This window comes from Buteo buteo, chromosome Z (assembly GCF_964188355.1).
Source record: "Buteo buteo chromosome Z, bButBut1.hap1.1, whole genome shotgun sequence".
Taxonomy (NCBI): Eukaryota; Metazoa; Chordata; class Aves; order Accipitriformes; family Accipitridae; genus Buteo; species Buteo buteo.
Genome location: NC_134204.1, coordinates 78,529 through 104,208, shown reverse-complemented (window position 1 = coordinate 104,208; position 25,680 = coordinate 78,529). Strand labels below are relative to the sequence as shown.

At 39.7% G+C, this 25,680-nt stretch overlaps 1 protein-coding gene across 3 annotated transcripts; it reads right to left on the bottom strand.

Annotated features, from left to right (window-relative positions):
- Positions 1-307: 307 nt before the first annotated feature.
- LMAN1 (lectin, mannose binding 1) lies at positions 308-25,331 on the bottom strand. Of its 3 annotated transcripts, XM_075021868.1 has the most exons (14): positions 25,072-25,331; positions 23,357-23,511; positions 23,160-23,267; positions 19,778-19,839; positions 18,952-19,051; positions 14,420-14,543; positions 13,979-14,037; positions 13,255-13,387; positions 11,417-11,613; positions 11,196-11,266; positions 5,849-6,002; positions 4,985-5,106; positions 3,262-3,330; positions 308-912 (listed from the first exon to the last, which is right to left on the bottom strand). In XM_075021868.1, exons 1-13 carry the CDS (start codon positions 25,307-25,309, stop codon positions 3,294-3,296), a joined length of 1,560 nt encoding a protein of 519 aa, XP_074877969.1. In that variant the 5' UTR covers positions 25,310-25,331; the 3' UTR covers positions 308-912; positions 3,262-3,293. The 3 variants fall into 3 exon arrangements, with proteins under 3 accessions (XP_074877969.1, XP_074877970.1, XP_074877971.1); XM_075021869.1 differs by having other exon boundaries at positions 308-3,330; positions 11,417-11,610; XM_075021870.1 differs by lacking the exons at positions 308-912; positions 3,262-3,330; positions 4,985-5,106; positions 5,849-6,002 and adding an exon at positions 6,027-8,574.
- Positions 25,332-25,680: the final 349 nt, after the last annotated feature.

Here is a 25,680-nt window from a genome sequence, read left to right as displayed (position 1 = left end):
TGAGCACATCTCTTGCTTTTAGGTTAGTCACTCTTGCATTAGACTGCAATACAGAGGATAAAATCCCTTAGCACAGAATGAACTGAGGCTGGATTCAGTGTGTCTATCTAACCAGTGGCAGTCATCTGTCTTTTCAAAACAGGCAGAGCACTCAGCCACTGAATGCCGTTAACTCTCCAGTATCAGGTAGGACTGAACCCAGATCTCAAAGCATTCAAACTCTCTGAACAACAGAGGGTAAAGAATGCTTCAAATACACTTGCTTGGATTTCATGGACATGCACCAAATTAAAAGAAAAAAGCTTACTAAAAATATGCATCTTTATTCAAATAAGGTTATCTCCAAACTCCAAGTGTCAATTTACATTAGTCAGAAACAAACATGAAAATGTCAGCTGTTTGAATTTAAGAAAACCCCAGTAGACAGTGTTTGATGTTACAGTAATTGATGCATTGATAAATGACAAATTTTCTTCAAACAGGAAGTAATTTACAAAGCATATTGTGAATTTTACTTTTGAAAGGTTCAGGAGTGACCATGTATTTAATATACCCTGACCAGTACAATGAGATTCTCTTGTCACTGCCAAATATATGCTACTTATCATCCACACTTCAAATACAATTATTAGACTTGTTCTCCCCCATATTGTCAAACTGGATTACAAAGTGTCTTCTCCTTCTAGTCCCAAAATCTTACTTGGTAAAAATCAAACACACTATCAGTGCTGAAAGAAGCTTCTAGTAGCTAGTCATAACAGGAGGCTACATTGACTGACAAATATTCTTAAAGTCCAAATTTGTTGCTATCATTTCAATAACACACACGACAAAATTTGAGCTGGGCAACTGGGAGCTCTCCTTTGATCCAGTGAGTGATGAGGCAATTATGGAAGTTCCAAGGAGAGATGACTGTGAAATGAAGCATGAAGCAGTTATCACTTTTTGGATGTTACACTTTAGACCTTCTGCTTCCTAATACAAAATTTTCCTAGTTGCACGTGGGAGATATGTCAGATCTGTTAGCAGCATAAAATACATAAACTGAGCCTCATACTGAAGATACAATTGTAGGTTCAAGTTTTCCCCTCAACACCATCCCCAGCCTTCTCTTTCTAACAAAAGACACAGAAGTATAGACTGCTCCAGCTTTAAAACAAAAGTAATGGTTGGATAAATTCACAGTAACAAAAAATACAAACTTCCTTCAATTGATACATTAGAGCTGTTCCTCATTATGCCAGATACATGCACCTACTTATCAAAATACAATTGCTAGCCTTTTTGTATAAAGGGTTTTGCAAAGCCTGCTGTGGGAGACAGAGTTCTGTTTAGGTGTTGCAATGATGCAGGAAGGCTTGCAATTGAAAGGAACAATAGTGTACATTTTCAGAACAATTTAAGAAAATGTATTAAGTTTAGTTAGAAGAGTCAGGGTTGTAGTAGCTTAGACTCAAGGCACCTGTAAATATTTGCTGGTGTTGACAGAAGAGAATGGATAAATTCCTGTGTTATTCTGGTTTATCTGAAAAGTTTTTTCATTAGTTTAACCTATTTATCCAGCAAGATTAGCTTGAGGCAGTAGTTTCTCCAATCAGTACAGCAAAATCTTCTCAAATTTAGAAATGAATCTATAAAGCTATACCACTTACAGTATACTACATACTGTAACTACATAAATAGGTGTGTAGGTAGTATTGTTCTATTGGTATAGCACAGATGTCCACTTTTTGGACACTGTAAATTAAGTAACAAAATATATTGCATAGATTTATCATTTCTCCAAACTGACAGGCACAATACTGAAGTGTTCTTCACTGCAGCGAATTTGGCAGCATGTGTTGCACTCCAAGGGAGTAGACGGTAGGAATGCAGTAGTAGTATGCTAGATTCCAGATAATTTTTGCAGATTCAGACAAACAGATTAGTAATTAAAAGTGAAACATCCTGATGCATTTGTCTATTTTACAGAATTTAAAAAAAAAAAAATCACCCCCCCCCCCCATTCTAACTCTACATACAAACAACTCAAGGACAAAGTTACCACAGATACGTAAACAAGGCAAAATGAATTCATTTCACATTCCTAATTTGGGCTATCTGCTTCATTTCTTTCCTGAAGCAAATGTTACCTGATAAGCAGTATCGAAAACACATGTTCAGTCTTACACTTGTGATATTAAAAGCAGGAATTGACACACAATACTGGTTCTACAATAGCTGCTGGATTAACAAACATGTCTGAAGCAACAGCTTGTGAAGAAATGGGTTAATGCTAAATACCTGCAGTTTAGAATACTTGCCATGTCAAGATTTAAATCAAAGCATCTGTATTTGATACATGAAAGACACAAGACAGCTTTATAAAAGTAAAGACATACTCATACACTAAACATATCCTTAATAAAATCAGATTTGAAGACGTCTAAAGCAATGATATCTTTGCTGAAAAAGTCCACAAATCTCCAAACAAAATTACAGGCAGACTTGAAACTACAAAAAAAGAAATCAGTCCCACAATATACTTGAAGAAACTACTTTATCATGTTTTCTCTCACTGCCTAAAACCAAAACCAAAACCCAAAATAAGGAGATAAGCCTTTATTTGCTTGTTCTGTATAGCTTGTTTTCTATATCAGGTATCAACAGTAAGACTGTTAAAGGCCTGTCTTTGCATCCACATATTAAAAAGCGTTTAAACCTGTGTTTCATGAAGAGTTGAACTGTTGAATCCAAGTGGTAAACAAATTAAATGTTTATAACAAATTTTTACACCCAGCCCCTGCCCCCCCCCCCCCCCATATAGCAAATAACAGTTGTTCGGGTTTTGTTTTTTTTGGGGGGGGGGGGGGGGTCTTTTGTTTGTTTGCCTTTGTGTTTTTTTAAACTGATATGTCAGGACACTTAGTGGCAAGCTTTCTGCACAAATCATCCATCTGCAATTCTCATTATGAACAACCACCAAACCTGGGTGTTCCATTTCCCTCCTCTGAAATCTTAACAAAAGAAGAGGAATATAGCATTTGCCTTCCAGTATTTATGAGAAAGTTAGCTGAAAACACAGACCTAGATAGGGTCAGCAGTCTTCCCCTATCTAGCATTTGCTCCACTGCTCCCCAGTCTGTTTTTAACTTTAGCATTAACAGATTAAATGAGAACTCATTTTGTTGAACAAAATTCAATAATTTACAATATTGCAGTATATCAAACACTAAGATTTCCCTCATTTACAGAATTGTATAATTTTCTGTGCATACATACTGCTGTTATGTACACACAAAAGGAACAGGTCATCAAAAGAACTTTTTGGCTGCTGCTTCTTGTTGACTCCTGAAAGAAAAAGCAGAAGATAATTCATTAAGTACTTATAGTATAAAACTAGCTAACCAGTTTAAATGAATAAGTATTTCATTTATTTGGGGATTAAAAGATTCCATTTCTTGTCAACAGAGACTTAGGAAAATAAAATGTAAGTCATATCACAAAAGTAGGATATTATTTTTTCTACTTACAAAGACATTAGTAGCATCACTATAGTTCCAATTTTGTGTCAGACACAGAAGGAAACAAAACATTCTGGACAAAAGCCAGAAACTGTGAAAGAACATATGAGCTGATTTTTAAAATACTTTAACTAAAGTTTTCTAAAGCTTCTCAGTATCTGATTGGCCTAAAGATCATCACAGAAAAGGAAACACATACAACTAAGCAGTGAAAGAATTTACTTGAAATGGGATTTCCTTCTCCCTCTGGCACAGAACATACTTACTTTCTTAGTGGATACAGATGCTGTGGATCAACCACACACACATATACTAGAATTACAAGGGCATGAAGAGGAACTGGAGGGGACCACTCCTCATTTGTCTTGTAAGCCATCTTTCCAGTTGATGGCGTAACATGACATACATAAGAAATGCACACTCTCCGCTTTGTAGAGAAGCGGACACACAATAAAAGTTAGTGCTATCAGCAGCATTGGTCTTACATTAATAGTAGTTATCCTTCCGTAGAGGTAGCAAACAGCATTTTCTCTCTTAAGGGCAATGCAGCTATTTTGGTCCCTACTCCTTATCCTGATTAGTATGTGTGAGAAGCAGGATGGAAGACTACCAAGCAAGTCAGTCCTTACTCTCAATAGGTTTTCCCTTCCATCAATGCAAATTCAATTTGCACATTATGACATTAGAAGGAGGAGGAAGAGAACAAAGAAAACATCCCAATTAGCTTAGGGGGGAAAAAAAAAAGTCCACACACTATCAGTATCATATATAGGAGAGGGATGAAGGGATATGTAATGTAAAAAAAGTTCACTGAGGAATTTGTAAGATGGGATAAGTAGCTTCTAGGTACACACAGCAAAAAAGAAAAAAATCAAATCACATCAGATTTTGTTAAGATATTAATAAACTTCAGTAAGTCTGGCAGAGGACCACAAGGATGGTGGTCAAGAGCTGAAGCACATGCCTCAAGAGAAGAGAGGGAGGGAACTGGGCTTGTTCATCCTGGACTGACAAAGGCTTCGAGGGGTCTAGCAGCAGCTTTCTAATATGCACAAGATGTTATTGAGGAGACAGGGGCAGTTTCTTTACAGAGGTGTACATTAGATGCACATTATAAGAAAGAGACACAACAGTCAAATTGAAACAGGGCAGGCTCCCACTAGATACACCATAGGTGTGGGGGGAGAATACAACAAACTTCATCATGATAATTAAACATTTCCAATGGGGTCTGTAACAGTGGTAAATTTTCCATTCTTGGAGGTTTTTTAAGACCTGACCAGTCTAAGCAACCTGGTCTGAATTCAGTGTTGACCCTGCTTTGAGCAGAAGGTTAAACTAGAGACCTCCCAAGGTCTCTTCCAATCTGAATGATTGCTTGTTTTAAAGAAGATTAACATAATCATACCATTGCAATTGAATTTCCAGTCAGAAGTTATAAAATCATTTGCCCTGTTGTCTTTAAACAAAAACATACTTACCTATACATGATATAACCAATGAATAACACTGTTTGCACCACTACAAATATGAAGAAGTGCATTGTAGATAAGCACGATGGAAACGGTGGCAAATCCGGACACTTTGATTTCTCACTAGATGGCTAAAAACCAAGAAAAATAATATTTAAGGAAAGAGCAAACAAGACATGCCATCAAAAGACCATTATATGTAAGAAACAAAACAAGGTCTTTGCAACACAACCTGAAAATCAGAACACAAGCAGAAAACAGACAGAAATGATGCTACTCTGAAAAATCATAACCTTACTCCCTGTCTCACTTTCCCCTTTCATGTTTATGTTTCTCAGATAAACTGACTGATGTTAATTTGAGGGTTATAGGGGAATAAATAAGTCTTTGATAAATTAACCCAGAAATCAAGAACTTGAGAGGATCATAAGCTAATTCAGCCTAATTGCTACCTAGGCTAGACTCAGGTGCTCCTGAATGCGAATGCAGTTTTCTTTCACACTTGCAGACCTTAAGCAGAGCCTGCCTGAGTTTCCCCTGATTAAAGCTCTCCCTTCTGTCCAGAAGCAATAGAAAATCTCCTCTGTATAGAGCTGTTAAGTAGGGGGACAAACACAAAAAAAAGCACCCAGAAAACCTAATTGCTTGACCTTGTTTCCACAGGAAATTAGAGTAAAAATCATGCTCTTTGTGCAAAACTTCTCATCAAGACACAGATCATGCAGTTAGGTCAAGGCAGTGCAGTTTTAGTGAAGCAGCTTAATGAAGGATTAATTGCTCCGTAAATTGCATGCTGGCTCATCCTAGCTTTTCACTAACAGCCAAATAAAGAAGTATTACAGTCATGCTTTACTCTACCAGCACATAAATTACCATATTTCGTTGTACTAAATGCTCAATGTCCCTCTTTACTACATGAAGGTGTTCTTTGATGTCATTGAAGTGCTGAGTTGTTTCATAGACTCCTGCAGCAGAGCCAGGATGTTGGGCTCCACTGATCAGCCTCAGAGTATCAGCCATGGAATTTCTGAAACAAGACAAACAACAAAACATCTTTCAGCACAGAACAGCTTTCCTATAAACAGCAGTTGTTCTGGACACCTGTTAGTCCATTAAAATTAGTCTGAAATACATAGTTGCCCCAAAAGGCAGAAAACACATTTTCTAGCTTCCAAGAATACCTATCAAGAAATAAATCCTTAATCAAACTATTATTTTTTTTTAAATATTTAATTCCACAGACAGTTGCAATTTTTACAGTGCACCATCTCCCAAAGCCACGCTGAAAACAAGATCTGGCAAATATTCTATTATTGGACATCTGCTTTGCCTGACTGATGAAGTCTGAAACAAGTGTTTTATCCGAAGCTCTTGCGAAGGCTTTAGGATAAGCAGAGTTTAATGCAATCTTTGAAGAAAACCAAAAGCTGTTTGAAAAATAAATAAATAAAAGCAGTCATGTAAGAAATAAAAACAAAGAAGCGGCTTTAGGGATAAGAAAAGATTTAGATACATCCTTGTTTCATGATTATCATTTATACGAGAAACTCATTTCCCATATGTGTTGTCATAATACTTAATATTGTCTTCATGTGAACTCGTTTTGCTTCTACAACAAATCAAATTAAATCTGTAAAAAGTTGAGGTTCCATAACTAATTTTGCTTGAGTTAAACTAGTCAATGAGAGAAAAAAACTTTAATCTCTAATCAATAAGTTTATATAATTTTCCCCTACTGTGATTTTTCTTTTCAGTTGCAAAGAGGATTATTCTACAGCTAAAATATTTATCATGTGAATGTTAATCTCTTCATTATTAATAAAATAAACAATCAAAATGTATGTCTTTGGATTTCTTTTTAATTTACTTAAAACTTTACATTTTGTTCAGATGAGAGCTTACTTTGATGCCTTCAAGGTGCAGTCCTAACTCTTTGTACAGTGGTCAGCAATTTATCGTAGTATCATAGCATGGTTTCAGTTGGAAGGGACCTTTAAATATCATCTGGTCGAATGCCCCTGCCGTGGGCAGGGATGTCCTTTACTAGATCAGGCTGCCCAAAGCCCCCTCCAACCTGGCCTTGAACACTTTCAATTTTAACTTTCACATAAGAGAAAAAAAAACAACAAAAACCCAACCTGGCTTGAATACTATTCATTAAGTAAACTGGCAACAACAAACATATAATCATATTTGTAAGTACTATACAAAATTTTATTACTGATTTTTAAATGGCCATATTCATTGTGAAACGGCAAGTTATGCATCAAAACTTAAATGTTTACAAATAATCTTCATAAAGAGGTTGCCCATCTTTTAGCTTTGCATCAGTTGTTCTTCATGCCATTAAAATTCAAAAAACACAGAACTAAAAGACAGGAGAAAAGAGAAAACTAGTAAGGTACATATCTATTCAAAGGCACTATGACAACTTCCCAGAAGCAAAAATTGCAAGCATAGATACACTATATTAGCATTATAGCAGCTTTTGCTCCATTATAAGAACAATGCAGCATGTTTAAACTACTTGAAGTAGCAGCATACTAAGTCAAAGCCACACACTAAATTAATCTACACAATTATATCAAGTTGCAGAAGCACCACTTCAACAGAGGCATTTAGTAATGCTGGATTAACAATATACTTTTCTTCAAACTGAAGACAACCAGTTTTTCTTAAAAATATCACTTTAACACACAAATCAACCTAACATACTAGACTACCAGTATTCTGCATACTTCTCACATAACTGAAAAAAAGTCTTTTCATTTTCAGTAACAAAAGGATCCAAGAACTCACCCTTTCCTGTCACCTTTGTAAAAGCTCAATCACACTTCCAGCACATATTAGAAGATCAATCACTTTCCATAGTTATACTTCCAGTTATTCCAGATAACGTTCTGCATTTTAGGCCAGATGGAGTTAGCCATGGATTTCTGCAAAACTCTCAACGTTTACCTCAATAAGATCATTTTTAATGTTGCAAAGGTATCAAACGGAGTTACCAAAAACCAGCTGTTCGCTTCTGTAAGCCACTGCAAACAAAACCAATCAAAGCAGCTCTCACCTTCTCTCATTCTACATTTCTGGTTTGGAACTTATACGCACAAAACGAATGGAAAAAAAATCCTCATCTGTCCTAACTTAAATCAGCATATACATTATCCAGAAATTATTTCATATTTTTGGATTGTCATTGTATAGATTATTTAAAGTAAATTCATTAATATTTACCTGTACTTTGAATTAGTGTTATAATAACCTATTTTAGAAGATTTTCACTGGAAGACTTTTTTTCTTAACCCACGCAAACCCATGCGACCACCATCATGACCACTGCACACCCACCTCCCCCCAGACTGATCCACTGTTCGTTAAAAGCAAAGTAACTTCCCTAAATAGACATGGTCTGTATCAAATTTAATTTACATTTACTTTTGCATGAACAATACCATGCTGACAGTTTCTGTTGTATGAACATGCAAGATTCTTCTGTAATCAGATGATTAAGAAATCCACAAATCTTGACATGAAAATTACTTAGACAGTAAGTCCTTTTCCTCCGGGATGACAAGCAACAGCGGGCTGTTCATTTCTATCTATAAATAAAGCATTTCTTTAATCTAAGAAAAATATTAAGATGATGTTACGCAAACTCATACCTAATAAGTAGTCACTAAAAGGGCAGGCTGCCAATGTTAACAAGAAAATCTAATTTGCTTGCAAGGTATAAAGATTTGTCAAGAATATTAACATAAAAGCTTCCGTGGAAGAACAAGTGCAAAAATGGAAGCACTCTAATCTTCATTCTACAAAAAACTGACCTACTTAGATAAATCACAAGAGCTGCCCTTTAACTAATACAGGAAAAAAACCACAACTGTAGGAATTGTTTTTCTCCTTTTTTTTAAGCCCAAGGTAAGGAATGTTTTAACTACTATAAATGAAGGGTTAAACCAACTTAAAGCCATTCCTGCTAAAGACAGCAACTGTTAAACGTCTTAGAAGCAGCACACAGACATCCCTATCAAACAGGAATTTTCACAAATCCATTTTAGCAGTATAGCACCTTCGAGATAAGATTTTTACTTCATTTGGTAACACAGTTTGAAAAGGTACAGCATACCACTCAATTGATTTTAAGAACTGCATCTTAAAAAGCAAAATTATTAATCACTTGGGAACTTGCAAGTATCCCTACAGATAAGTAAGTTTCCTGAGGAATTTCACTGGCAGAAAGCCCTCTGACAGAAGACCAAAGCAACCAACCAAACAAAACACACACCCCATTTTCCTCCAACCTACAAGAAACGGGGACAAGATTACTGAAATGGTCTACACAATACATTGGCACACAAAAGATACACAACACATTTCTGTCTTCACTATGCAACGTCAGTGACAGTAATTTAATATTACACTGCTTTTTTTTTTTCTCCCCTAAAATACTGTATGACAATGCCTTAACACCTAACAAACCAAGGAATTTTTAGTCACAGTTGGGTTTCCAGTGTCTCCAAGGGTGAAGACTGCAAAACCTTCCCAGGCAACCAACCTATTCCAGTGTTCAACTACCCTCACAAGTTTCTTTTCTTATGTCTACATAAAATTTCCTGTATTTCAGTTTGTGCCCATTGCCTTTCATTCTGTCACTGGATACCAGCAAGAAGAGTCTGGCTCTCAATCACCCTTACCACCTCCAAAATCAGGTATTTATACCCATTGATAAGATATCCCCAAGCCTTTTCTCCAGGCTATGCAGTCCCAGCTCCCTCAGCCTCTCGTTGTATCAACCCTTTAATAATTTTCATGATCCATCACTTGACTCTCCCCAGTATGCCCATGTCTTTTTCGTACTGGGGTGCCCAGGACTGGACATAGGAGTCCAGATGTGGTGTCACCAGTGCTGACTAGAGAGGAGGAATCATCTCCCTCGACCCACTGGCAACGCTCTGCATAACAGTCTAGGATGCTGGTGGTGGTCCTTCCCTTAGGTGGTGATCTTTCCTGTAAGGTGCATTGCTTTCCACCGTCCAACTTGCTGTTCACCAGGATTCCCAAGTTCTTTTCTGCAAAACTGCTTTCCAGCTATCAGTCCCCTGGCTGTACGGATGGAGTTACTCCTTCATAGGTGCAGGACTGCAGAAACTGGACTTTTTGTCCCCTTATTTTTCAAAGTTTAGGCCAAGAGAGGACATTAATATTTTCCAGATCTGGCCCTTGTTTCATCTGCCATCAAGAAGCAATGCTCTCCCAAGGCCTAGCCCTACTCCTACTGATAAAAAGAGGTTAATCTACAATGGAAATGGGGAAAAAAAAAGAAGAAAAAAAAAAAAGAAAAAAAAAGAGGCCTCTCCAAGGCTTGTACACACTGAAATTCTGAGAGACTTGACATAAAACTATAAATACTTTTTATGATACACAAATCAGTAACACTAACAGATGACTATGGAGCAATAATCAATATATAAGCTTTAACCATTCATAGCAAAATTAGGGGAAAAAAACCAAAACCAAAATACATGTCTATATTGAAGACAGAAGTGAACTACTTAAAAAAAAAAAAACCAAACCCAAAATAATAATCAGAATAACCAATATGTCTCAACAACTCCTATTACATGCACAGACATTTTCATTTGTGCAGAACTACTTCTCAGAATTACTTACGTACCTTTACAGGTTGTTTACACTAAACAAAACCTCAAATATATCTCATATAGTATTATCTAAATATAATATTATAGATTTTTTAATAATAATAATATAGAATGATAAACTCATATAATCATTATATCAGGAGTAGACTAAGTGTATCGACAAGATACGCTAATACACCTTTTTTTTTTAGGTTCACTAGCTATAAATCAAAGGCATTTATGCTCATGTTGTTATCATTACTCCAAAATCAGAGCAACAATTTTCCATGAGGTAGCAGGTTATCACATTAGCAGAAATTGATTGTTTTTGGAGGGACTGGACTTAGCTGTTGAAGTGCAATCTCATGATAAAAAAAAGAGGCAAATTAGGGTGTTTACCACCCCAGGGACATGAACTTACTTTATTACAGAAACTAAATGTATGCAGAGAGTCATCACTAAGAAACTGACACAAAGGAATTTTTTGTCAATATTCTCTTACTGAAATAATAAATAGGATTTAAAAGGTGGAAAATAATATAAAATTCAAAACACAGCCTTAATATTTAGAAAGCGTTTACCTTATTTCATTTACTTGTCTAATGACCTCTTCTTGAGTTTTCACAACTGTCTCAATCTCTTGCTGGGAAACCTGGTGGGGATAGAAAGAGAGAAAAAGATCAACATATCTTGGAAAAAGTAAATCGATCATGCTGCTCAAATTAGGCTGAGCCATCAATCACAGTGGCGTGGGGTTTGTGGTTTTTGTTTTTTGTTTTGTTTGTTTTGTTTTTTAATTTACCTGTCCTTGTTGACTTGGAAAACCAGCTCCTCTTTTAGCAATCTCATCTGTGACTGCAGAGACGTATCTCCTCTGCTCATCCAAAATCATGTCCAATTGCCTATTAAGCTGTTTGATTTCAAGATGAATTCGATTCTGCCCCTCAAAGATTTGCCTCAGTTCACGATCACTTACAGTTTCAAAAAGATCCTCTGCTGCTAAGAAAAAAGCACAGGTAGTTCTTACATATATGCATTCCTCATGAGTTGCATTGCATTATTTTTCTTGCACCCTTAAAGTTTCCACATGGATATACTTTTTTCCTGTAATTTGATTTATTTGGTGTTTATTTATCACCATTGCCATGGCAAAGGATACCCAAATGGGATCAGAATGACTGAATAGAGATAACCACACATTCAAACCCAGACTCCATCTTAAGAGTTCCTATTTCAATACTTGGGTAAAGTGCAACATAAAATAGAAACAGGATGCCATTGTTATTAGGAGGCAGCTATATTTGCATGAGCTAGCATTGTATTACCAACTATCCTTCACAAGAGATTTGCAGGTACTAAGTAACAGCTACTTTTTCTAAAAAGTAAGCTCGAAAAAGTAGCTTGAAATAGAGAAGTAACTGCACATTTTGAGTGAGTTCCTCTGCGGCTTCAACATCATCAGAAAGAAGAAAGTCCAAAAGACTCTGTGACAAAAAAGATTATTATTTCTTATCAATGGAAGGCTGGACAATATTTCAAAAACACAGATGAAGATAAAATGGTGTAGGACCTTCAGAACAGTTGTAACTTATCACTGTGCAAAAAAGGATGACAACCTGAAATGTCAGGTCTAGATGCCTAAAGTACATTCCCAATATGTGTGCAAATACAGTTAACTGAATCCACAAAGGTAAGAAATAGACTGGCTTCCACTGTATTTTCAAATAAGCAGATTCTTTTTTGCCCAGCTTTTTAAAAACAAAACAAACCCCAACCCACGCAAACAAACAAAATCCCCACCATGTTCCACAGCAGAACAATCAAAGTCAAAGCACTTTGGCGAAACGCTCAAAAAAGTGGGCAACAGTCATTATTGTAATTTTCCTAAATTAAATATAATTTGAAACCAGTGGAAAAATGCTGCTCAGTCCGAAATATCTTTAAACCAATACTTGCTGAGAGCTACCGATGTGTGGTATCAAAAGTGGAAAGGGCAATTCTGCCTTACCCAGCCAAACTTAATTTTTTATCAATAGCTTAAAATGTAAAAATAAAGGCCATGGTTTTTAAGAACATCAAGCTGTAAATCTGGTTATTAGCCAACCTGAATACCAGCACTGAATGCCAGCTAAGGCTGTGGTGCTGAAGTGTCCAATATTAGGCAAGCATTAAAAAGCTTTTCCGAGTAAGCACATGTTCCAGCATATCCACTAGCCCATCTTTAATAACCACCCATAAAACAAGATGGGGTGGGGGAGCGGGGGGGGATAAAAATGTTTGTTATGAATGTGCAAGAACAGACCAAAAAGATGACCTTTCAAATAACCAAAAATGCCATGCTTCCTTAATTATCACTTTACAGAAGGATGCATGACCTTCTCTCCCTTCTACTATTCCATACAGATTCTCATCGTTCCCATCATGTTTCCGTTTGTTTATTTTGTTCTCAATCCAGACATGACAAAAGGGACTTTATATTTCAGAAAACACTTTACAAACAAAAGACCAAAGATTCTTAAATGAAGTAAATAACATCAGTAGGAGCTTAGTAAGATCAATCAGAGTATCAGGCCCTAGTTCTGGACATCCCAGAAAGGAAATGTTTTCCTTGACAACTGAAAAATCGCTCACATAACTTGCCTGGCTGTCCTTGCACATCAGGATGTTCCTTTTGAAATTCTTCCTTCTTTTTATCCAATTCTTGTTGAAAGTGTTCAAACTCTTCTTGATACTTCTCTTTATCTTTTTGAGGAATTTCTGCCTCTGGTGTTGGCTTTAAAACAATATTGGGGGGGGGGGGGGGGCGGGCAGGGAAGAGATTTTTTTCATATTCTCCACCACTCCAAGAAGGCTGTTCAGATTTCAGATTTGAGGACATAACACAATTAGTGGAGTACATTAATATATTAAGTTGAAGTGAGAAACTAGACATTCCTATGGAGACCCATAGCTTTTTCCTAACATATGCATACTTTCTGCAATTAAAAAGAAATCAAGTTTTATAAGGATAGATCCTGTTTAGTAGTACAGAACTGTTCTAGAGGTACAGGAAGTTGAAAGCAAGAACAGATTATTTGTCCACTTTCCGAACAAAGCGGACTTTTTAGTTTGCTTTCTCTGCATGTTTTGATTTAACATCGGGATCTTTGTTGATTCAGCGTTCCTTCAAGAATTCTGGTCTTGAAAATGTTAATTAAACATTACAGTATTAGTCTCATTTTTCTTAAACAGATGACAGCACAGCTACATGCCAAAATCCTGAAACTGGGATGCCAAGTATGACTTCAGAGGAAATGCCATAACCCGGTGCTACATATAAAACATACAATAATATATTTTACTAATTATGCATAAAGATGCTTACTACTTCCTTCCCAGGCTCAGTCAGCTGGAAGGTCAGAAAAGACAGGACATCATGATCATCTGTATTCAACAAACAAAACAAAAAAACACTGTTAATTGCTACTGCTACACATTACAAATCCTAGTACTTCCCAAGTCAACCTTGCACTTGCAAAGGATCTTCAGGCAACAGCACCCTCTTGAAGTCCTTGCAAGAGTTTATGCACTGAAGAATGAGACTGCACAATGTCTCTGTCAGGGCAAATCAGAAGACTTTCTGCCCTAGTCAGGAAAAGACCTAAGCATATCAGTAATTTGGGAAAGGAAAGGATTAATTACATCATCATGGTCAAAAACTGGTATAATGGATCTACACTAGCAGTAAAAAAAAAACCAAACAAACCCTCTCTTGCAAGCCCTGCAAGTCCCCACACCATTTGTCACAATTTTTAACATATGCTACCTGCAAGGCCCCCTGTTGCTGCAGATATTCCAAAATATCCTTGTGATGGCAACACCATATCTTCCACTTTTGCACAAAATTCATAGTCGTCTTTATCCGGAGTAAAGCCATTGTTAATTAATACCTAAAAGGATAAACACTTAAAATTTTTACCACATAAATCTATTTGTGTTAATTGCTTTGTCAGTTTACAGTAATGGTCACAAATCCAACTTATCAGGTAATTCAGCAGCTGGTACTAGAAACCAAAAACTATTTCTTTTCTGAAAGGCACTTTTTACAAAGAAAATGCATAAGCTTTCTATTTTACAAAGGAAAAAAAGGCCTGATTCAAGGTTCAGCATGAACATAACTCAACATTTTCTATTCATCACCTACAAGGAAATACCACGTAGAATTCAGACACATATAAAATGTATTCATTTCAGTTTCAAGAAGCAGCAAGACAAATTAGTGCATGGAAATGAACACATGGGGGAAAGCGGTACCATCAGGAGAGGTGAAGGTAAGCCAAGGGACAGCACAGCACTGCCTGAGGGTGCTAGTGGGAGCATTTATGCTGTTCCAGGGAGCACTGAGGGTTTAGGAGCACATCTGAAATGCTTGTACACCAACACATGCAGTATAAGCAACAAACAGCGCAAACTGGAAGGGTTCCTACGTCCCCAGAGCTACAACGTCGTTGGTATTAGTGAGACTTGGTGAAATGAGTCCCACAAATGGAGTGCTGGGATGGACAGGCAGGGCAGGCAAGGTGGAGGTGTTGCACTGTATGTAATGGAGAGGTTTGACTGTACAGCCCTTACCTACATTTACAGGTGACGTGGTTGGGAGCCTCTGGGTGAGGATTAGGAGGATGGAAAACAAAGCAGATGTCATTGTGGGCATCCACTATTGATCACCCAGCCAGGATGATAGCACTGATGAGTTATTTTATAGGCAATTAGGAGAAATCTCTGGATCAGTAGTCCTTGTCTTTATGGGAGATTTCAATTTCCCAGGCATCAACTGGGAATACCATACTGCTGTGACAAGCAAGTCTGGGAAACTTCTGAAGAGGAAGATAACTTCTCATCACAAGTGCTCAGTGAGCCAACTAGGAAAGATGCCCTCCTAGATTTGTTTGTGAATAGAGGAGGACTTGTGGGAGGTGTGATGGTAGGTGGCTGTTTTGGCCACAGCAATCACAAATTTTTGGTATAATGAGAAAAAAGGTCACCAGAGTTGCTACCCTGGATTTCAACAGAGCAAACTTTAAGCTACCCCGGGTCCATAAGTGTTGTCAGGTGGGGTGTTTTTTTGTTTGTTTGTTTTTGTTTGGTTTTCTTTTAAGAACCTTGTACAGAAGCAGGCAATCCGATCATGTCAAAAGTCAAGCGAGCAGGGCAGACAACCAGCTTGGCTGAACAGTGAATCCTGTTGGAACTCAAGAGGAAAAAGAAATTGTATATCTCTGGAAGCAAGGTCAGGCTTCACAGGAAGATTACAGAGCTGTGGTTTGCATATGCAGGCAGAAGACACAAAAGACCAAAGCTCAACAGGGTTGAAACTGGCCAGTGCTGCGTCAGACAACAAGAAAGGATTTTTAATTATGTTAATATCAAGAGGAGATCCGAAGAAAACATTGGACCAATACTTGTTGAAGATGGTCACCTGACAAATAGGGATGAAGAAAAGATGGAGGCATTAAACTCTTTTTGTGCCCCAGTCTGTACTAATTCTGATAGACCTTGGGCTGCCTGGTCCTCCGAGTTGGAGGACCACGGCTGCATGAGCAGTGCCTTTCCATTTGTGGACACTGAAATTATAAGGGACCAGTTTATCGGCTGAACGTTTGTAAGTCCATGGGGCCAAATGGGATTCACCCCAGAGTACTGAAGGAGCTAGCGGATGTTATAGCAGGACCCTCTCAATCATCTACCAAAGGTCTTGGGAGTCTGGGGAGGTCACTGCTGACTGGTAACTAGCCAACATTATTCCAATGAACAGGAAGCGTGTGAGGGAAGACCCAGAAAACTACAGACCTGTTAGTCTAACCTCAGTGCCTGGAAAAATTATAGCAAAGATGATACTGAGTGCTATGGAAAGGCATCTAAAGAACAAATCAATCATCAGGCACAGTCAACATGGGTTCACAAAGGGGAAGTCCTGTCTAATTAATTTGATATCCTATGATAAGGTCATCCACCTAGTGGATGAAGGGAAGGTGGTAGATGTAGTTCTTCTGGATTTCAGTAAGGCTTTTGATACTGTCCCTCCCAGTATCCTTCTGGACAAGTTGTCCAGCTGTAAGATGAGCAGGTTCATGGTGCACTGGGTGAAGAACTGGCTGAACAGCAGGGCTCAAAGGTTTGTAGTGAATGGGGCTACATCTGGCTGATGACCGGTCACCAGTGGTGCTCCTCAGGGCTCAATTCTAGGGCCAGTACTGTTCAACATTGTTATCAATGATCTGGATGCAGGAGTTGAATGCACCCTTAGTAAGTTTGCTGACAATACTAAACTGGGAGGTGCTGTTGACTCAAGGGACAAGAGGCCTTGCAGAGTTATCTAGATAGATTGGAGCATTGGGCAATCATCAATGGCATGAAATTTACCAAGAACAAATGTTGGATTCTGCACCTCAAGGTAACACTGGACACAATATAAATTGGCAGAGGAGTAGCTGGGGAGTAGCCCTGCAAAAAGGGATCTGGGGGTGCTGGTTGACAGTAGGCTTGACATGAGTCAGCAGTGTGCCCCAGCGGCCAAGAGGGCAAACCACATCCTGGGGTGCATTAAACATAGTATAACCAGCTGGTCAAGAGAGGGGCTTATCCCACTGTATTCAGCACTGGTGCAATCTCACCTTGAGTACTGTGGGCCTCACAGTTTTAAAAAGGATGTTAAGGTACTTGAATGCGTACTTGAATGCAGAGAAGGTCAACAAAGCTGATGACAAGACTAGAAGGCATGACCTGTAAGGAGTGGCTGAGGACTCTGGGTTTGTCTAGTTTGGAGAAAAGGAGGCTGAGGGGTGACCTCATTGCTCTCTACAGCCTCCTGAGGAGGGCATGTGGAGAGGGAGGTGCTGAGCTCTTCTCCCTGGGATCCAGTGGTAGGACACATGGGAATGGTTCAAAGCTGTGCCAGGGGAGGTTTAGACTGGACATTAGGAAGCATTTCTTTACAGAAAGGGTGGTCAAACACTGGAAGAGGCTTCCTAGAGAGGTGGTCGATGCCTCGTGCCTGTCAGCTTTTAAGAGCCATTTGGACAATGCCCTTAATAGTATGTTCTAACTTTTGGTCAGCCTGGAAGTGGTTAGGCAGTTGGACTAGAAGATCATTGTAGGTCCCTTCCAAATGGAATTATTTTGTTCTATTCTAAAACTGATCATAGCATAATAATAGCAACTCTGGTTCAAGAAATCCCTGACTCAGGGATCATTAAAGGCCAGTCTATCAAAAGTATACATCCCAAAAAGGTTCTGGGCAACACAAATTTTTGGTCTGATCTAGAAGAGTCATCCCTTACTGTTATTAGGTTGATTCTAAGCTTCAGAGAGATTCTCTCTTCCTCTACGGATACATTTGCAGGACTGCTAAAGTTAGCAACAACATCTGGGCCAGAGGAGCTCCTAGATAAGGCATCAGGAACCAGCCGCATTCAAAAACAGAGCAGCCTAGGAGTCTGTAATTTAATTTTCATTCAAGAGTAACAGATAGCTTTTACCATTACAACACAGTACAAGGTCCACTCTCTTTTAGGTGCATTCATGTTTACTTTTAGAGAAACTTTTACTACAAAATGACAGCTGTGTGTTTTATGGCTAATACCTATCAATAGCACCTTTTCAGAAATCAGAAGCCAAGAAACACACACCCCATAGCTGTCACAACCCAGCACCACATTAGTATTTTTTTCTCCTTATCTAAAAGGAATTCACAATCATCTGAATATTAGAAAAATCTTAAAGACTCCATTATACCAGTGGTTTTCTACCTTCTTTAATCTTCAAAGCCCTACTACCTCTTGGAGGTGAGAAGCCTCAAGTAACAAATTTAAATCTACTGCCAAAGAGCGAGCTTCAGTTTTTTAGCCACATTTCAAGAACCTTTTACAATCCACTACAAAACCCTCTGCAGCTCTCAGATCAACTTGAGAAATACCGTTCAAATTAAGGAGCTGCTCAACCACTTGGAAGCTGAGGAACAGATTCTGGCTTTGGGACACCTCTACAGGCAAGTCAACAGCAACAGAAGGGTCTGAGCACATAGGAGTATGTTAGCATGACTAACTCCTAAGTAACATCAGAAAAATCAGCAGTACCTGCTGAATCAGCTCAGGAAACTACAGATGCACTAACGCAGCTACAAGAACTTGTCTAGCATTTGAACATACTGCACCTCCTTCCAACTTCTGCTACTGACCTCAACATTTTCAAGAATATTGGAATTAAAATACAGGGTCTTTGGGTTTTCACATAGTTGCAACAATTTCACGCTTAAAAAGCTGAGAAACATGAGTAATTACGTTATTTCAGAGTACTTACAGTCAATGTTTTTTGGTAGTATGTTATCTTTACTCGAACAGGATAGGGCTTGTTACGAAAGTCCCTCTGACAGGATGCCAATGCTTGCGTTGAACCATCACTATGCAAGAAGACAACTTGCATAAAACTATATCTTATGATTTATCAGCTAAGACAAAAAAGCATCAATGTATCACTAAGCAACATCATGATAAGTTTTTCAATATGCAAGTTTTTAAAAAGCTGTCCCACAACTGCACTGAGCTTTTCTGAAGTCTGGGATCAACAGTACTAGATGCTTTACACAGGACACAATATAGACAGAATGCAGTAATGGGGAAATCTGTTTGCTTCTAAGATATATTCCCACACCTGTGAACTGAGATGGAAATAAGCTACAGTCTGGACTGCACCAACTAAGCTAGACATCTCTCTTCTCAGAGAATCCAAAGAGATGTCAGTTGTGCTGTTGACAATAAACAATCAGAAATCAAAATTAAGCCAATTAATTTTAGTAACAGGCAATTAGCTTTCAGTTAGTTAGTCACTTCTGTCAGTTATTAGCTGTGTGTGGAGGATACCCATAAGCAACGAAGAGGTAAAAAGTTTGTACCTCCATTTATCTGAGTTCACTCATCCCAAAGGGCATATGCCATTTAAATATCCATCAGTTGTCATTTCTGTGCTGTTACTGCCAAAACAGTGTTTTAACAAATAGAAAAACTCAAATGTAAAGGCAATGAAGTTTCATATGAAAGAAACCTTCATAATGTTTCTCAAAGAGTTTCATGCAACATTTCATCATTCAAAAGCAAACGTTCATCATTAACACTGAAAATAAACTTACTTCTGATGGTCATACAGAAGTTTTCCATTGTTGCCTACAACAATCACTCCAGGATTGTTTTTCTAGAAAAAGAAATAGCAAACAAATTAAATAGTTTAATTTGAAGTGAAATATAAGTAACATCACTGATAGACTTTCTGCAATAAAGCACCTAAAGTCATTACACTACGTATACACCACAGATGTTTTTATTCTTTCTGTACTTGAGGATTACATAAGCAAAGTGACTGAGTAGCACTGTGCCACACTGCATGTTTTTCAAGAGACTGCTACATTCTTTGCTTAGTTAAGGGTGAAAAAAACCCACAAATTAACTCCCTGGATATACTACCAATTACTATACTTTGAAAAATACAGAAATATTAATTTCTCCTATTTGTGGCTTTTATATGCAGTGAAGATACAGATCTTGAAACTAATAGATGGCTTAACACATCCAACTTTGGCTACATAACACTGGGAAAAACATCCAGACAGACACTATGTTGACATCCTACTGACCTTGTCACAGTCATTAGAAAAACCTCAGGAGCTATCTGTCAGAGACTAAACAAAGTCTGTTGAACACATCCTCAGTTATTTAAATTGTTAGAGGATGAGAACAAGCTAAAATGATAAAGGCAGAACAGATTTACAGTGCTATTCCAGTTGCCTCCAGGAGTTTATGAAGTGAACTCCAGTTTTTACAAGAGCAGAAGATTTCAGAGTTCATCTCTCTTCCCCCTTCAACATTTCAATTCAACATCTCCTAAAGTGTGCTCGTTTTGGCTGGGATTGAGTTACATTTCTTCGCACTAGATTATATGGGGCTATGTTTTGGATTTATGATGAAAACAGTGTTGATAACACAGCAATGTTTTAGTTATTGCTTACACAGCCTTAGGGCCTTTCCTGCTTCTCACAGTCCCCCACCAGCAAGGAGGCTGGGGGTGCACAAGAAGTTGTGAGGGGACACAGCTGGGACAGCTGACCCCAACTGACCAAGGGACATCCCAGATCATATGGCATCATGCTCAGCCATAAAAGCTGGGGGAAGAAGGAGGAAGCAGGGGACACTCAGAGTTATGGCATTTGTCTTCCCAACTTCCCCACTTGTTACAAGCGACGGAGCCCTGCTGTCCTGGAGACAGCTGAACACCTGCCTGACAATTGGAAGTGTGAATGAATTCCTTGTTTTGCTTTGCTTGAGTGCACAGCTTTTGCTTTACCTATTAAACTGTGTTTATCTCGACCCACAAGTTTTCTCAGTTTTAGCCTTCTGATTTTCTCCCTCATCCCATCAGGGGCTAGCAAGCAAGCAGCTGTGTGGTGCTTAGCTGCCTACTGGGGTTAAACCACGACGTAAAGGAATATACTGTCCCACTAGACAGATCGCCAGCTCTTAAGAAAAGAAAACAAGACTCAGACTTCAAGAATTCAAGAAATAACATCCTTCTCAATTCACAGTGGTGGGGTAGGGTGGTCCTTTGTCTTCAAAAAAACCCAGCACAACCAAACTATATGTTTCTTTTCCTTCATCACATCGATTGTGACAACAATAGAACAGTACACCAGTATATACAAATACACCAGTGTTTCTACTTCTTAGCAATGGAGTTCGGTTAGCTTAATTGCTTCAACATCAGTATTATCTGCTCAGTACCACTGGAATGCTTTAATGTCATCTTCTTGCTGTTTATTTCAGTTTAATAACAATAATATTGAATTAGTTCAGAGCATACTTGCATATATTCTCCACAAAGCATGTACAAACAGTTCAATTTCAAAGCATTCATGAAAGCAACCCAAGCCTAATCTAACTTAGAGCATAGCAGACAGCTACTAACAAGAGCATTTAATGCTAATGGTCAATGGGCAGTCCAATTTCTGCTGGGGATCATGTCTGCATGCAAGCACATACAAAAACTTGAAAGATAGTAGAGAATCCAAAGTGGGGAATAACTTCTCATTTTTTGCCTCTAAAGGTCACAGGAAAGATGCGCTGTAAACTCTTGTGACATTTAGTGTGGTTTTTACTATTTCAGGTGTTCGAAGCTATGAAATTTTATTTCTTTTTTTAAAAAGCTCTTGTCACTACTTCTACAGAGAAATAAAAATTCAACTCTAGTATAACCTACAGCCTTGGAAGGAAGAGGAAAAAAGGCTTTGCAGTTTTTAGATCAGCATCATAAGCAGGGTGCTATTAGTTGGCAGTACTACATGGATTCTACTTCTGGATGCTAGCATATTAGGCTAAGGACCAGTTACAGCACCAAACATCTTCCAGTGAACGCACTGAAGCGGCAACAAGAAGAATTTCTCCATACTGGGACTGAAGAAAGTAACAGGTTGTCATTAAAAAAAAAAGTCTTACAAACTCCAGTATTTAAGACACATCAGACCAATACAGGCACAAAGTGACACATCATCAATTTCTATAAAAGGGTTTCATACCACACTGACTAAACTTGTCATGATCAGAGTCCCAGTGCTATCAAATTCTAGCAGCAGTGTCGTCCACATGCAATTTTTGGTAGATGGCATCTTCAGCCACCTAAACTACAACAGTGTCCATATTCATGCCAGAAGTCAGGAAAAAAAAAAAACAAACAAAAAACGCGGGGGGGGGGGATTTAAAAATTCTTAATAAGTTGAACAACACTTATTCTATGTCTTGTCTTTGAAGATCAGAAACATAAACATCACCTTCAGTGTTTTAACTTTTATAGATGATGAAGTTTGCTGTATATCAAAAGCCATCTGTAGGAAAAAAGCTTGTACACCTACAAAAATGTATCTAAAACATCTAAAAGCAAGCCAAAGTAGTGCAGGAAAAGCAAAAAAGCAAACCTACTATGTACTGTTAAAGTTTCCCAGGATCATTCTGGACTGAAAAACTAGAATTTCAAAACAGCAACTGTCACTCCCATCTGCTACAGAATTTTTGCTGCTGAACTACTCAAGGCAGATTTGTTTCAAGAAAAAGAGCATCTGTGAAGACAGACATAGAAATTTGTGCTTTCACAGTGTCATATTTTGGTACAGTTTGCCTCCTCCAAAGCACAGGCCTTCAGATATATCAACATTTCAAATTGTGCACAGACATTCCAAATTTCAGCTTGTACATAAGTGCATGGTATTTTCCCTCCAAACCTTATACATGAACCAATGTTCAGTGGAGGTTCACTATGCGTTCAACTTTGAAGCTTAAAAAAAAAAAAAAGTGTGAAAAAGTCAAGTAAAAATTCTATAAGGGAAACTTGACTATTTTAATTTATCCCTTTGAAGTGAAGGGGGGGAGAGCAAGAAAATAACATCTTATTTTTTTCTACAAAGTTATATGTACAAAACAGGCAGGAAATTAATTTATAATCTTTGCTAGAAGAGTTTGTTTCTGACTAACCTTTCCATCATTGTCAAAGGAATCAAAGAAAATTCCAACACCGTTCCACTTATCAGCTGCCCCGAAAACAGGACCTTCCAAGCCTTGCTCTTCTGTAAACCAGATTGCCTATTACAGAAAGCAAGTAAGAGTCATAAGTCAAGATGCAGTTTTTAAAGCATATCTACTTCTTCTGAGTTAGATCAAATTCTGAATACCAGTCCATCAGCTCCAATGCGGCCTCTTCCTGTAACTCGAAAGGTCACTTCGACTTCCCAGTATTCAAATATTGACTTGGTTTTTGTCCACACTGACCCTCTTTGGCTTTTCAAAGACGTTGTTATACGAATCTGATCTGCACTTGGTATGGCATCTAGAAAGGAAAGGAACCAACACCACATATATGACAGTATGGCAAGTGCTTAACCAGCCAATTAACAAATCTTCTAAACTCACAACATTTTCTGGCCTCCTCAACTAGAGCACAGTTTTCAAAATAATTTTTCAGTGGAGTACTCAACCACTTGAGAGGGAACAAAAAAACCTCAAACCCCCACACCTTTACTTTCAACACCTTGATTATTACTGCTTTACAGAAGACTTAATCACCTTCCACTTGGGACCACAATGTACAACCTAAATAGAACATTGGTCTTACTGTTAAAATATATATTAAATTAATTTTAAAAAATAGGTTTAGCTTTCTGCTGTATCCCACATGAGACTTTTTACAAACCATAGCTTTCTGTTTTGCTTTTTAAAAACAGACGTTCTAATTTTCTGTTTAATAATCTAAAAGAATAATAGGCATACATCTAGAGCTAGATTCATTCACTTGTATTAAATAACATTTATTTCTGTGATTATCTGCTTAAAAAAGCAGGAAAAGAAGCTCATCTATAGACAGTTCCCTTCATGTCACTTGTAGCATAATGTCAAATAAGAGTCAAAAATTAACACTCATGCATTAACGAATATAAACTAAATTAAAGTCTGCTAAGAAATAAAAACACAGAAGTTACTGCAGAGAAACTATGCTAAGGTAGAACCTTATGTACAGTAAATATCAATACATTTTACAAGGGGGGCAACTTACAGAAGACCAGATGCCTTTTTGAGTACTATCAAATTCTTAACCCATACTGCAAAGGATACATAAATTGCATAAACTATGTTCGGTAAAGTCATATTTGCCAAGGCACAATTTCCATTTCAAGCTTTTATATTACGAAATTCAACAGGATTTCTAGCCATACAGAAGTATCAGCGGCTTGTCTCAGGTACACCACCGAGGGCTGAGGCCGACTTTCATTTTGACCAAGTGACACATCATCACTTCACAAAGAAGAGTTTCACACCGTCTCAACTCCTCACAGCAATGGAGCCACACCATCGCAAGAAAGGTCACAGGTAACTTCGCGTGTCAAAGAAACAGGGGGAGGGCTGGCAGACATTTTACGGCTGTCACGGCATCTCTGTCCCTCCAGAGCTACGTGGAAACCCGCAGGACAGGACCCCGGGGGGGCGCCGGGGGCACGGCCGGCGCTCGAGCCTAACGGCGCTCTCGGTCCGCCCCCGCCCGCGGCAGGGCTCCGCCGGGGGAGACAGAAGGCGCGGGGGCCGAGCGCGGCTCTCATCCCTTTCGGCAGCTGCAGGACACGAGGGCACCCGCCGCTTTCACCCGATGCCTTGGCGGCCCCCGGAACCCAACCAAGGCTGACCGGCCCCGCCGGCCCCCGCCAACTTCGCCGTGCCCCTCAGCTCCCCGGCCACGGCTACGGCCTGTGGCGGTTCCTTCCCGCACCTTTTTCCTCAAGTAACGGGCATTACGTGCCCCCCCGCGCGGGGCCGGCCACAGCTGCCTGCACGGCAGGAACACTGCGCGGCCCAGCCGGCCCCGCTCGCACGCCGCCGCCCCCCGCCCAGCACTTACTGCCCGTGTGCACCCAGAACGGCACCGTCCCATCCGCCTGCACCAGGTGCGGCCCCTTGAAGCTGTACTTGTACTCAAAGCGGCGGTGCGGCAGAGCAGCTGCTGCTGCTGCCGCCGCCGCCGTCGAGCCTCCCGCCGCCGCCGCCTGCCCGAGGGCGAGCGGCAGGCGGCCGAAGGCGAGCAGGGCACCGGCGAGGAGGACCGCCGCCAAGCCGCCCCGCTGCGCGCGCGCCGCCATCTTGGCCCGTGCTGCGGGACGCCGGCACAGCCAACAGGGCGCCGCCCGATTGGCCGAGCGCGGGGGCCGGGCAAAGGGCAAGGCGGGGCGGCGGCCGGGGCGGGGCGGCGGCCGGGGCGGGGCGGCGGCCGGGGCGGGGCGGCGGCCGGGGCGGGGCGGCGGCCGGGGCGGGGCGGCGGCCGGGGCGGGGCGGCGGCCGGGGCGGGGCGGCGGCCGGGGCGGGGCGGCGGCCGGGGCGGGGCGAGCTTCCAGCCCGCCGCCCAAGGGAGTGCCACCACTTCCCGCCCTCCGGCGGCGCCTGGGAAGGGGAGGCGGGCCGCGGTGCTTCTGAGGGGCGGTGGGAGGGCGCCGCTTCTGGGTGGAGCGGGCCG